This window comes from Nannospalax galili, unplaced genomic scaffold (genome assembly GCF_000622305.1).
Source record: "Nannospalax galili isolate Female #2095 unplaced genomic scaffold, S.galili_v1.0 scaffold635, whole genome shotgun sequence".
In the NCBI taxonomy this organism is placed as follows: Eukaryota; Metazoa; Chordata; class Mammalia; order Rodentia; family Spalacidae; genus Nannospalax; species Nannospalax galili.
In genome coordinates this window covers 370,867-386,077 of record NW_008335836.1, presented here as the reverse complement: position 1 = coordinate 386,077, position 15,211 = coordinate 370,867, and the positions used below count along the sequence as shown (strand labels likewise).

The 15,211-nt window shown below is 41.6% G+C and overlaps 2 protein-coding genes across 2 annotated transcripts in view; both read left to right on the top strand.

Moving 5' to 3' along the window:
• The window catches only part of LOC103732090 (olfactory receptor 51I2-like), a 13,280-nt gene extending 13,256 nt beyond the window's left edge, over positions 1-24 (top strand). The window contains exon 4 of the mRNA XM_008830610.1: positions 19-24. Coding sequence (XP_008828832.1) covers positions 19-24 — 6 coding nt within the window. The remainder of the gene's footprint in view (positions 1-18) is intronic.
• Positions 25-176: 152 nt separating this feature from the next.
• Positions 177-1,112, top strand: LOC103732089 (olfactory receptor 51L1-like). The gene has a single exon (XM_008830609.1). It carries the CDS (start codon positions 177-179, stop codon positions 1,110-1,112), a length of 936 nt encoding a protein of 311 aa, XP_008828831.1.
• Positions 1,113-15,211: the final 14,099 nt, after the last annotated feature.

Genomic DNA, 15,211 nt, shown 5'->3' with positions numbered 1-15,211 from the left:
CTGTTCTTCTAACTACAGTGTTAAAATATAGTGAAGGGATTTATTGATCAAATGCCAGAAGTTTAACATATAGTTTAATGAAATAAGGATAAAGATGATTGTGTTCTCACCCAGACTCTCTTATTCTAGAGAAAAAGAAAAAACCCTTTCCAACTGAACTGTCTAAATTTGACAACATGACCTTTCTCAATATTAGTACCTATGGACCCTTCCTTCTGACTGGCTTCCCTGGCCTGGAGGACTCATATCCAGTGTTCTCCATATTGTTCTGTTTTCTCTATGCCATTGCTCTGATGGGAAACAGCCTCATCTTAGTGGTTATTTGGGTGGAGCCAGCCCTTCACACACCCATGTACCTTTTTCTCTCCATGCTGGCCACCAGTGACCTGGGACTCTGTGCTACCACCTTGCCATCTCTGCTAAAACTTTTTTGGTTCAATGACCGTGAAGTACACTTTGATGCCTGCCTCACTCAGATGTTTTTTATTCATCTTTTCTCCCTAATGGAATCAGGCATCCTGTTCGCCATGGCTTTTGACCGCTATGTGGCCATCTCTAACCCACTAAGGTACACTACTATTTTGACTAATGTGAACATTGCTAAGATAGCTCTGGGTCTTTCACTGCGGGCTGTGTCTGTCACCTGTCCAGGACCACTTCTCATCAGGCGGTTGAGATTTTGTGAGGCCAATGTGCTGTCCCACTCCTACTGTCTACACCCAGACATCATCAAGCTCTCCTGCTCTGACCACCACCTTAGTAGTATTTATGGCCTCATCATTGTTATCATCACCTTTGGAATGGACTCTGCATTCATTCTTCTGTCTTATGTGAAGATACTGATCACTGTATTGGGCATTGCCTCCCGGGTGGAACAGTTCAAGGCTCTCCACACTTGTGTCTCCCACCTCTGTGCTGTGCTGCTAGTCTATGTCCCCATGCTGGGAGTGTCTATCATCCATCGCTTTGGGAAGCATGTTCCACCTGTGGTCTCCATTATAATGGGATATGTTTACCTCCTGGTACCTCCTGTCCTCAACCCTGTTGTGTACTGCATTAAGACCCGGGAGATAAGAACTCGCATTTGGGGCAATCTACTAAAATCACAGTAGTGAAGAATTCAGGGTGTTTTGTAGATTTCTTGGATCACCCTTCCCCTTGTGAAATTACTATTAACTTGTACAATAAAATCATTGATTATGTAGTGCTTTTTTATTTTAACTACCTTCATGTACACGGTTTCTACTATTATAAAATATTTTAATTTGTTATATTTCTAATTGATAAATTATAACTGTAATGGGCACAATGTTATATCCCATGTAAACATTGTGCAATAATGGAATCAGGTCACACCATGTTCATTTACAAACGTGTTTGTTGTGTAAACGTTCAAAATCTCCACCAAACGCTTTGAAGCATCCAATACTTGCAGGTAGATTTTTGCCTACTACCACCATATTCTACAATAGGTTCTACATCTTTTTCTTCTGAATTGTACTTATTAATTTAATGGCTTCTGTTCCCCAACGTTTTTTATGTGAAAGGTACAATATTTGTGCACTCTAATCTCCTCAAGTAGCTTAAGTAAAACCGACGACTGTACTACTAAACAGTAAGCACTTCCTGATGCCTGTCCTTGGGGAGTCTCTCGTATGCATGTAAACTGGTGTTGGAAGTTTGTGAGGGAATATTTCAGCATTCATTCATTACTGGGTATGTTATAGCCTGATTTCATGCAAAGTATTAACTTATAGCCTAGTGATTATGTATAAATACTCCTCTTTTCCTAATTTTCTATTTATTCTGAAATTGTATTTAATGGGCATTTTCTTTATATATATTATATGATGTATATATATATATGCATTTCTCACTCTATATGTTTGTATAAATATATATATATATATGGACTAAGAGAGTTTCATGCATGAGTATTGTATTTACATCATCCAGCCCTCCCTATTCCTTCTCTAATTTCTTTCACATCACTTCATTCCTCTCACTTCATGACCTGTTCTTTGATTATTATTGTTTTACACACACACACACACACACACACACACAAACATATGTATATGTATATAAATTGTACTGAGTCTCTTGTTTCTCCAGTTTGTTTAAATATTTTGTGTTTTAAGATTTAGGTTTTTTAGTTTTTTAATTTCATATAGAGATGGATTTATTTTGTGTTTGATTTTATTTTTTATACTTCAAAAATGTTTAATATTTCAACCTATTTCACTTGCATTAATGAGTACATATATAAAATTCAGAAACCAAGGCAGAAATTAAAAGTTTAAAGAAATATGCATTAAATGAATCATGAAATGAATGAATGGTTACACAGAATTGGAGACGAGCACAGGTTAAAAACTCGAGACTATTACATAAAGAAATTGAATAAATCATAAACTGGTGGATGAATCCATATGGGTATTTATAATAAGACACTATCCTGTGAACATAAACACCAAGTTGAGACTGACACTTGTTTCTGGAATAGTGGAGTAAAAATCAAGGGAACCCTTGGCAGTTGATAGCTGGCATATGAGGGGAATCATTCTTTTTCAGAAGCAATGGATATTTGGTATATTTTCCATGCTCAAGGATGGCCTCACACACATGCACATATGAGCCCCAATATTATATATATATATATATATATCAACATGGGTTGTACATGGTGGGGCAAAACCTTAATCCCAGCATTCAGGAGGCAGAGACAGGTTGAAGTCTGTGAGTTGGAAGGCAGTGTACATAGAGTCAGTTTTGGCTACACTGAGACTGTCTCAAAAAACAAAACAAGGGCTTGAGATACGTTTCAATGGTTAAGAACACTGACTGCTCTGGCAGAGGACTTCAGTTCGATTCCCAGTAGCCACATGGCAGTTAAAAACCGTTCTTAACTCCTGTTCCTGGGGATCTAAAGCCCGCTTCTGACCTCTGTGGGCGCTACATGGCAGAGGTACACTTACATACACGCAGGCAATACACTGGTACACATAAAATAAAAATGATAAAACATTAAAGCACAGCAGCAGAGGAAGCTGAAGAGGAGGAGGAAGAGGAAGAGGACATGAGGTGAGGGGACAAGTTAGAGGGAATATGGGGAGAGTGGAGGTGGAAATGGGGAATAGATATGAAAGTTATAACCAAAGAGTAAAATGATCAGTATATTTCTTTAAGAGTTCAAGGGATTATCTACCCAGGCATTAGGCTTAAGTCCATATAAATTGTTACACAATTATTTCTCATTGATAATTTTCCTTCTAATCAGAACATGCTGCTCAGATATAAGACTTCAAATCTTGGTCTGCAATACTGTAGTGCCACCTGTAGCTAAAGGAGATAACCCATTATTGTTCTAAAATGATGGCTAAACTTGTTTTCTCCCCCTATCTAGAAGCCTTTGAGAAGGAACTGACACTGATTCTAACCACTCCAACAGCTATCAAAGTGCCTGAAAACAAATCCTGAATCCATCACTTTCAAGTCCAGCCTTGGCAGACAAAAGAAAGATGAGGAGGAACCCAATAGAGGGATGATTTTGGAAGCTCTCGCCAGGAAATTCCAATGGACTCTGATATGAATATTTTAAATTTGCCCAGTTCTGACTTTTTTCTGGTTCCCTGTCTAGAACTTGTAATGCTAACTACTCTTGCCTTTACTTCTCCTTCACATCTCCTAGGCACCAGTCAAGGACCTTCTTTTCACCCTACAGATAAGAGTTATGCAACTTGGGAGTTTTTTAGATAGACCCACTGAAGGGGTATCACAGTTGCCTCACCCTGCATCTTGTTCAGCATGGAAGAAGCCAGAGTGGTCTGCATCCAAATTTCCTATTGGTAATTTGAGTAACCTCTTCAGAGGATGGTGTGATAAGAATAGGAGGTAGGAACTGGCTAGAGAGTTGGGGTAAAAATACCCCCCCAAAAAGTAGTCAGTTTCTTGGCTAAAAGTTGAAATGTCTTTAGGCCTCTTAGAAACATACTCTGTTCCAAAGGACAAAAATGTCAAAAGTATTTGGGAGCTTTTACCTAATCCCTAAAAGATTTTAGGGTTACCTCTTCAGAGGGGGGAATGCTAGAGTAGTAAAAAGTCCCATTAAAAAAAAGAAAGAGTACATGAAGTTGTCAGAAAAACAGTGATGGGGAGATATGGGAGGAGTTGGAATGGAGGGAGTGGGGGTGGATTTGATCAAAATACCTTATATGCATGTATGAAATCCTCAATAAAAATTTTTTTTGGTCTTTTTGAGACAGGGTCTCTCTATAGCCCCAGCTGTCCTGAAACTCACTATGTAGACCAGGGTGGCCTTGAACTCACAGAGATCCACCTGCTTCTGCCTCCTGAGTGCTGGGATCAAAGGCGTGTGCCACCACGCCCGGCTCAATAAATTTTTTTAAAGTAAAATAATTTCATTATATATATATGTGTAAAATTCTCATAATAAAGTTTGTTTAAACAAATAAATATAAAATTGGTTTTAAAACTTTTAATCTATAAAAATAGTGAGTAAAAAATTGAGTGCTCTTTATCAAAAACAGCAGCATGAATTTTTGTTTGATTTTTTCTGACTGATAACAAGTTATACCTCAAAATGTATAACAAAGTATCAAGAAAAGGCTCCTCAAAAGGTTAGATGTGTCACTATGACCCCATAGTGAAAGACCTATGAACTAAAAAGTCTCAATATTTCATTTCCTACAATATGACAAAGAACAATAAAATTAATATTCAAAATATTTGGAGTCCATATATAACACCGCAATTATCCGCTCAAGTCTATAGGTTATATTGGTTTTAAATTTCGGTGATGGAGATTCCACAGTCTTGGGTCTTTAAACTGGTTTTGTCTTCCAGAAGATTTGAAATTAAAAAAGCAAAAAACAACAACAAAAAAAAAAACGGACATGTTGTACTGTGTTTGGTAACTGTTGCATAGGCCTGTGCTAATGTCACACTACTATACTGAGCTTGCAGAACTATTCTTTATGCCATAACTTGTTTCATGCTTTTAACGAGCTTTAATGAGTTATGAACTTCACAAGTGTTTTCCAAGTAATTCCCCTCATTATGTTGAAAGGAAGAGCAGAAGAGTTTTGGGTTACATATTTGTATTTCCTTGAGTCAGCTTGAATCTCATAAAATCACAGTGATATGGCACCTTCTTGACCATAGCTATGCCATGTTAAGTTTAGGCTGATTCTAGTCTCTAAAATTATCAGGTGGTTGACCCAGGGTATGGGAATACATGTCAGGAGGACCCCATTGTCTTGGGAATAGGTTAGTGTGTTCCAAATTGATAACATGCTAACTGCAGATTTATGACTTCTGTGGGTTATGATTGGCTTGTTTCTGAAAAATAGTAATTGTTTCTTAATAGAATAGAAAATGTTAAGGGGCCTCTCCATCTGTAAGCTTGGGAACTTAAACTTTTCACCCCTGAGAGTGGATTTTCTGTATAAAAGCTTACTCTAGAGATGGCTCAGGCCTACTTGGGTTCTGACACCTTTGTGTAGCTGTTAGCCAGAAAAGACTTTAGTTCAACAAAATTATCTGAGGGGTCTTCTCCAGTGAAGCACCTCACAACATTTTTGGAGGTTCTACCGAGATCCCAGAGAATTAAACCTCAGACCCTGGGGTACCAGAACAGGGAAGAAAAGTAGGTCTGGGGGTATCCCTTGAGAAGTTCCAAGGCCTCAGGATTTCTGCTCCCTGCTGCCCTGCTGTTCCAGGGGTTTTTGATATCCCCACCCCAAAAGATTTTTGAAGAAAGTCACCTGTTTCTGGAAGACTGTGGAGGTAAGTTAGTCTGAGGCGCCCTCAGGAGAACAGTTAGAGGGGAGGCTGGATGCAGCCACTGACCTGGTGTCCAGAGGTCAGCAAGACGTTACTGACTGTCCTCTGTAACAAACCTGAATGTTTTGTGTAATGGCCATCTTGTAAATGTTTTGATGTTGTCGTATTTGTGCTGGTCTCATTTGCTGTCTTTTCTATCAATCTGTCATTTATGACTTGGAGCAAGTTGACTCCTCTAAAGTGTATACTTAAGTATGTTACAGGTGGTTTTGATTCATCCACCTCTAGGTTGCTGGCTGCAGTTGGGTGCAGCTGTTTCCACCACTGGCTGAGGTCTGAGCAGGGATGTGGGACCTGGATTTGTGCAGTGGGTCACGAGACATCCATGGCAGAGTGCATGGGTGCCCCTGGCAGAGCCTTGCCTGCTTCCCCAGAAAGGTGCCCCAGCCAGTGCTTGGTGCCAAGAACACTCAGAAAGCTGGAGTGGTGGTGGCTGAGGAGGCACTGTAGGGCTCCTTCTCTACTGGCCTGGAGTCCAGGAGAAGGAGGAGTGAACACACTGGACTGGCAGGGGCAGGGAGCCTGCCAGAAGAAAGTGCCATCTTGCTGCTACATCTCCACAGTAGGGCTGTGGTTTTGCCTGCCTCCATCTAGGAGGGGAGGGAGGGAGGAACAGAGCAGAGGGTTATGGTCCCACTGAGGGGAACTTTTGCCCACTGTCTGGTCCCACCAGTGGAAGGTGATTTTCCCAGGGCCCAAAAGGGCAGCCTAAATGGATCTGGTCTCTTTCACTTGGGGACCCTCAGGCAGAATGGCTCTGCCTGTGGGCGGGTCGGTGCCTGAGCAAAGCAAGGCAGCTCTGCTTGCAAACTCAGGGGACAGGTTCAGGGGAAAGCTCAGTCAAGTTGTGGAGAGGTGGGGTGGGCTCTCACTGAGGTAGTACCTCTTCTTCCCCTGAGGGAGGCACCACAGACGGGACCGATGGGACCTGGACAGCAAGAGACCTAGTATGTGCCATTTTCCACTAGTGATGTATATAATTTAAAAAATGGCTGCCAGCAACTCCTAGTCACCCTCTTCAGGCAGCCAAAGAGCTGGCCTGGATTAGGCTAGAGAGGGGGACTGCGGCAGGAGCAGCTGAAGGCAGCCCCCAAGGAACTAGGCTGCAACTGTGCATTGGCCCCTGACCTGCTCAGGAAGAAAGCCTTTCCCCTCTGAGAGACCTGACTAACACCTCAATTTTTTTTTTGACTGAGGTAGGGGGATGTGGACAACTTTTGCCAATTCCTTTTAGGGGGAATAAAGGCAACTGCTAAGAGGCCTACAAATCTTTCTAAAATGAGTGAGGTTATTCAGAAACATCAAGAATCACCTACTGGATTTCCAGAGCTCCTTACAGAGGCTTATCAAGCCTTCTCCCCAGTGGATCTGGATGCTCCAGAAAACCGGCAGGCCATAAATATTGCCCTTTGTCACCCAGTCAGCCCCAGAAATTAGAAACATTTACAAAACTAGAAGGGTTCAAGGACATAAACAGGTAATAGTTGTTTAAAATTACCAAGTTAACCAAGACAATTATAGCAACTTTCGGAAAGGTGGATGACAAGAAGCCTAGAGGAGACTGGAGGCAACAGCAACAAAAAACTAAAAAGGAACACTAAAACTAAGAGCCGCCACCTCTTTCGCGGAAACGAAGGCAAGTCTTTCTCTAGGCTCAGATCTGACCCCAACTAGGATTCTTGTAACTTGTCCCTTGTCTGAAGAAGATCTCCTGCAACCAGAACAAACTGTTAACAAAGATACCCAGCCTGCAATGTATTTGCAGGCCCTGCAACAACTGTTCCTTTAAGTATGGACTAAGAACAGCAACACCCCCGCCCCCTCCTGCCATGTCTGGCAAGTGACAGAATTCCTAGGGGCAGTTAGCTATTGTCACCTAAGGATTTTTGGATTTGCTGAAGTAGCAAAACCTCTGTATGCCAGCCTTAAAGGGAACCAACCCCTATAATGGACTGAGCTTGAACATGGATGCTTACTCTCTCCCAAATGTTACCAAGCCATTCCACTTGTTTGTGGATAAGGCCTGGGACACTGCCAAGGAAGTTATAGCCCAAAACTTGGGGCCATGGAAACAACCTATGGCCTACCTATCTAAAAGACTAGATCATGTGTCCGCTGGATGGCCAACCTATAAAGGATGCTGATAAGTTGCCTTGGGATAAGAACTTCCCTAAGCCACTCCTCACTCAGCTGAAGCCTTCCTGAGGAGAGCTCCAGAGAGATGGATGTCAAATGCCCCGATGACTCATTACCCAGCACTCTTCCTAGATCAACCCTGTATAAGGTTTTACAGGACTTTGACCCTCAACCAATCAAGCCTGCTGTCAGATGAGGACCCAGAGGAAACCCTGCATGACTGCACCAAGGAGACTGACCTGATCCAGTCTACTGGACTGGATTTGACTGATGTCCCATTGCCAGATGCAAATGAGGTACTCTACATGGATGGAAACACTTTGTCCAGAATGACATCGGGTACACTGGGGCTGCAGTCCAATGGGGAAAGGACAAGCCATCACCATGGGTGTTCCCCCAGGGGTCCTGGATCCTCCAAGGGGCAAGCCTGCTGTGGAGAATGGACTTTAGCCACAGAGGGTGGGGCTACAGGGCACCATCTTGGAGGAGAAGCAGCCCAGCCTGGTGCAAAAAAAATGGCCCAGGTGTCTCACATCCGTGGATGCAAGAGGGGGCATTTACCGACCTGGGGTGAGACTATGGATTCACAATGCCTGGTCAAAAGTTAACCGAGACCGTGGGTGGCTGCGGAAGTGATCTGGAATGGCAGGTGTGCCACACAGAGCTGGGTGCCAGGTGTTGGGTGTTCCTGTCTTTGTAAGTTAGTCCATTTCCATCCTCCCTTCCCAAGATAGAAAATGAAAAATTCAGACAAAAGTATGTTATGTGGTTTGTCCAATAGCACCCTGAGCAAGAGACCCTGACGAAAGTGAGGGCAGATGAAACAGAGAGCGTGAAGATGGAAATTTAGTGGGACACCATGTATACCAACAGCTGGTATGCTTTTGCAATTGCTCATGTGCATAGGGCACAGTACCAGGGTAGAGGGATCCTTCCAAAAAGACTTCCCTGGGGTGCAAGAAAAAAGGGCAATGGATCTTACTGCTTGGAAGGTGGCCCTAGATCCAGTGGGGCCCCTTCCAGTACCTGGTCACATTGCTAGAACCTGCCAAAGCCTGCCTGTGCCTAGGTAAACTTAAAAAAAAATGCCGGAGGGAATACGTGCCCATGGCACCACCCTCCTGGGAAACAATGGGAACTAGACTTTACTGAAATTAAACCATCTTCATGTCTAAGTATCTTTTGGTTTTCATAGACACATTTTATGGATAGATGAAAGTTTATCCCACCAGGACTGAGACAGCCTCCATAGTGACAAACTGCTCCAAGAATTAGTTCCTAGGATTAATTTGCCCCTCACCTTTGGATTTGACAAAGGCCTGGGCTTCATGGCCAAAATCTCTCAAAATTTGACAAAGGCATAAGAAGACCCTAACCAAATTGGTTACAATAACAGGCAAAAGTTGAGCCAACCTCCTTCCCTTTGCCCTACTCAGAGCTAGGTGTGCTCCATACAAGGAATGATGACTAATGACTCCCTTCTCAAGTTATTACAGGCCTTGTAACAGACCCAGAGGTCCATCTACCAGATCATCTGAGGAGCTGGTCTCCAGTCTGTCTCAGAACCAGTCCACAAGTTCCAACCCAGTGACTTGGCCTGGGTCAGGAGAGTCCAAGCTCAGATTCTGGATCCCTTCTGACAGTGCCTATATCCTGTGACACCTACAACAGTGAAAGTGGCCAGAATCTCTTCACAGATTCATCACACTGAGTTAAAGGGGACTACAGAAAAAGATAAAAAATCGACTGTCACTTGGACCTCCAACCCTTTAAAGACAAGAATTCCCTTATTGTATCAACTGTGCTTTGGCTTCTTTTCTTCCCCAGGGTAATTTTCAGGAAAACTAGGGATTGGAAAGTCCTTGCAACTGTGACTATTGGAAAATAGTCCCAGTGACCCTGACCCAAAACACTGAAATAGGCTTACATGTACAACCTCTAACCAGTTTGAAGGCCCAGGAGGAGGGGGCTCCAACAGAAATGGTGTTACAAAACCACAGACACTTAAATCCCATCTTTATAAAACAAGGAAGCATTTATATGACTTTGGAAAATACCTGGTACTTCTATGCGACTAAGTCTAAAATTATCAGAGAGAACTTTTGTTCAGCACTAGTCTGACCACTGATATCAGCCATTGTTTTCCTTGTCTCCATGGCTCACTACCCTGCTTATAAACTTTGCTGGGCTGCTAGTCCTCCTACTCCTGGCTCTGATAATCAAACCTTCTCTGATCAATTGCCTGACTAGCTATATTAGACAATGGGTCAATGCAGTAAAAATCATGGTCCTAAGAGAACAATATAATCCCTTAGATGAGTCTAGGATTTGACTCATGCCCACAGAATCAGTGGGGAATGTAATAGGGTACCTTCTTGACCATAGCTACACCATGTTAAGGTTGAGGCTGACTGTAGTCTCTGAAATTATCAGTCAGGTGGCCCAGGGTATGGGAACACACATCAGCAAGACCCCAGTTTTCTTGGGAACAGGTCAGTTTGTAGCAGAGTGTGCCTGCTAACTGCAGATTTATAGTTTCTATAGTTTATGCTTGGTTTGTTTCTGAAAAATAGTAATTTTTGCTTAATACAATAGAAATTGTTAAGGGGGGCTCTCCACCTGTAAGCTTGGAAACAAACTTTTCTTCACTAGTTATGTTTTTTTCCATATGAAAGTTTACCCTGGAGATGGCTCTGGTCTATATACGTGTATTCAGACATCCTTTTGTAGCTGCTGACCAGCAAAGACTTTCATTCAGCAAAACTGTCTGAGTGGTCTTCTCTGGCGAAGCACCTCACAACAACACCAAAATTTAAGATTTCTAAAATCAATTGTTTTGAAAGAAGTCCTTGTTAAGCACAGAATATCTGTCACATGTCAAAAGAGTTGCTTTCCCTTCCCTTGTGGGAAACATGAGGGAAGTTTTATTTTATTTTCACAGAAAGGGCCTAATCCAACATTGGGGATAAAACAAAAGAGTGGGGATTCCTTGTGTTGGACCCCACCAGATGTCATCTCCAAGAAATGCCTATTCCAGTAATTCATCAGCACTGAAGTGTTCCAATCTTGGGACCAGTTCCCACAGAGGATTCTGCTAAGTGGTGATTCTATGTATTTCCCTCTCTTCCATTTGTTGAACAGAGATTTCTATTTTTTTCTTTTTTAGTTAAAGCTGTAATGAAATGCTTCTTCTAAAAAATAAAAAAAATTAAAAACCATTTAAAAAAAAACAAACAAAAAAGAAATTTCTATTTTAATCTACTTATCTTTAAGATCTAAGAAGAGTTGTCAATTTCACTATATTTTCTGTTTATTGCTCAATAATATAAAATATAACTTCAACTCTCCACATAAGTTGAAATAAATGCATAGTATTACTTTGTTGTTGTTTGTAAGAAGTTTTTATTTTTTTCTTTAATGTAATTCGTGGTTTGAATGAGAAGTGTCCAACATAACCTCAACAGTTTCGATATTTGGTCAGTTGGTGGTGCTTTTAGGAGAGAGTCATGGAACCTTTAGGAGATGTGGCCATGATGGAGGAAGCACATCACTGGGTGGGCTGAATCATAGCCTTGCCTCACTTCCAGTTTTGTTCTGCATACACTTGAAGATGTGAGCTCTCAGGGTCCTGCTCTGGCTGCCTCCTGACATGCCTCTCCTGTCATAAAGAATGCCTATTCCTCTGAAACCTTTACCCCAAATAAACACTTCTTTCTATGAGATTCATTAGGCACTGTATCACAAGAGTAAAGTAACCAATGCAATGTGCCAGGCAGTGTTTATATTTAAAACACACTGCATTTGTTTTTAATATCTGTAACTATAGATTAGATATTTCCCTTCAGAGAAATCTGAAGATGGAAGAGAATAGACATATTAGAACGAACATGATCCCAGCAAATGCTAATTCCTCTAGAATTCCTCGATTCTACAATAATTCTCTCAAAATACTTACATTTATGTTAATTATAATAGGATTTGTTAAGCAATAAATCATTTATAAGTAGAGATTGTTGTAAATATAAATCATTGATTGGAATTCATTACATGACCTGCATTACTGAGTTTATAAATGTTCCCTTTAGTAGTTAGAAAGGAAGTAATTAAAAAGCAGTTGTAGTTTTTAATCATATACAGATTTGAAGTTTTATAACTCCTATGGAGAATTCAAAGAAGCTTCTGAAAATTTATGCATGATGCATTTTCTCCCAGTTGCCTGGTTCCTCCAATGGGTGGGGCCTGACATGGAGAATGGACTACAAAGGGAACCTGGGAGCCGTCTTGGGACGGAAGCCAGGAGCTGCGGGTAGTACATGTGGTATGGGGAACACGCAGCCAGTGCAGCAACTCAAAGACAGAATGGACTGACTCCTGTGGGTCCGGGGTGAGATCGCTGGCCCCTGAGGTGTGAGCGAATGCTAGCAGGGACTATGGTAGCTGGGGCACAATCTGATTTGGTGGGCTCTGAGCTGTGTCGCTGGAGATGTGGGGCTAGACACTGGGTTCTCATTCCTTTGTAAATTAATAAACTCACATAAAATATATTATATGGTTTGCCTGATCGCACGGGAGACCCAGAGGGAATTTGGGCCACAAAAATTGGCGTAGTCGGCAGGATATGATGAAACTGAGAATGAGTTTTAAAAGAACACTGATGGCAGCACTGATGTAGTTGTTACAATGAGTTACTAAAAAGAGGCCAGCCATGCAGAAGTGTGGGCCACAGCTATGTTGTCAATGTGGGGATATGCTGCAGGTATGTAAAGATTTGTTAAAAGTTACCCAAAGGTTAGAAAATCTTTTACCTGCTTTAGAGAGAGCACAGCCACTTTGTATTATAAAGGAAGTTGTCCCAGGCAGGAAAAACTGAAAAGGCTGAACAGGCAGACCCAGTTGCAGAGCTTAAGAGAGAAAAAAGATGGGACAGTTTGACTTGTGTAAAGTCCAAGGACTCAGAGGAAAAGACAGATAATAGTAAAGAGGAAGAAAAAGCTAACTGTGCTGTAGCCAGGAAATATTCCATGCTAGATCTGTTAAAATTAGGAAAAACTTACAAGCAAGCAAGAAGAGAGCCCCTGGCATCATGGTTTGTGAGAGTATGGGACATGGGAGAAAATGACATCCATCTAAGTGCTTCAGAAGCTTCACAGCTGAGTTATACAACCACCCATCCACCTTGTGATATAGGCTGTTCAACCTAGGCCAATGCAGGGGGAGGCAGTCCTTAATGGGGTGGCTGGTTGAAGGCATTAAAGATACATGGTTGACACCAAGACTATTGCCATTAACATTGGTTGTACACTAGAAAGGTCAGTAAGGCCATGCTGCTGAAGACACTGCATGTTGTGAGCATGGGAAAAGAAGAAGAGATGGAACTGAGGCTAAGCCAAAACACTCCATGCCACTGCATGGATGACTTTCATATCGCCAGAAGGCTCTGTATGAATGGTTGGGGGAGAAAGGATCCCCTATAATTCTACTCAATGATAGACTCCACGTGCTGCACACCGTGGACATGCCAAGCAATACCTGCAAGTGCAATAATGGCTCAACCAACACACATACAACTGACAAATTTCTAATTGGATAAGGCAACACATCTGGTGCTGTAGACCAGGCCAATGCCTTGTGTCAAGACAGGATACAGACCCTAGCGGAGAAGCCATCATGAATATATTGTTTAATGACTATAGTATACCTACTGGGATAGCTTCTAGGCATTTGTATTTACATTCATGTTTTTTAAAATGTGTTTACTCCCTTCCATTTGTCTTTATAGTAGAAGAAACACCACTGAGATAGATCAGTGGCCAAGACCTAATGATAACTAATAGGGAGGCCCAAGAAGCCACTGTCTTGCCATGATACAAGAGAGATCACCCTGCATCTATCATCCCCTTCAAGGCTCAGGGACTTTAGTGGAAGATGGACAGGAAGTTTGTAAGAGTGGAGGAAAGGGTGGAGTTTCTCCCAATTGGCTGGTTCCTCCAATGGGTGGGGCCTGATGCAGAACATGGACAAAGAAGGGAAGCCGGGAGCCATCTTGGGATGGAAGCCAGTGGCCGTGGATATCGCATGTGGGGTGGGGAACATGCAGCCAGTGCACCAACTCAAAGACAGAATGGACTGACTCCTGTGGGCCTGGGGCAAGATTGCTGGCCCTTGAGGCATCAGTGAATGCTAGCAGGGACTATGGTAGCCAGGGCACCATCTGATATGGCAGGCTCTGAGACGAGCTGCCAGAGACATGGGGCTAGGCACTGGGTTCTTATTCCTTCGTAACTTAATAAACAGATAAAATATATTATATGGTTTGATCACACAGGAGACCCAGAGGGAATTCAGGCGACATGCTTTTAAATAAGCTTCAGTTTTGTTTGCAAATTAAAAGCAAAAATATACATTCGTTAAGCAGATTGCTCTACACAGATCACACTTCATTATTCCACACAGAGAAGCTATGAGTACAGTTTCCCTATTTTCCCATTCCCTTTAGATGTAAGAAATAAAAATATTACATAGCATAGAGTGTTGAGCAGTATATAGTGGGTTCATTGACTAGCTATTGCCTAGTAAATAGTAAAAATAGAGCCACTAGTGTTTTATCAACCCTGGGGAGCACTAAAATTGACTTAGAAGACCTGATTCTCATGGAAATCCTACAAAGAATTCAGATGCAAGCAGAAAAAACACACATGTGAACATATGAATGCCTGAGTTCAGATATAATTTTGGCAAAATCCATTATGTCTTATGCTCCTGAAGAATTGCCTTTCATACAATAAAGGAAAAACCAGGTTTCTATTTTTCTATTCATGAAGAATAGATTACAGAAAGATTTAAATGATATATTAAGGTTAAATTATTAGTTATAGCAATCTATGAACAATGTACATATTTATGGGGGAATACTTGATAATTCCATACATTGTACATTGTGTAATATATATGTGTGCACATTTGTGTGTGTGTCTCTATATATAGACACACACTCACAAATGCGAATATATATATGCAAAGAAACTATATGCCATTCATGCATTTACGTATGGTGAAAAAAGTTAAAATATCTTCTTCTATACCTAAAGTTTTACAGTACACCATTGTTGTACATATTTACCCTATTATGCACCAGAAATTGAAGTTCCTAATTGTAAATCATTGTTCAAATTTCTTTAAAATTTTTAGTTATAATGAAAATTAATAAGGT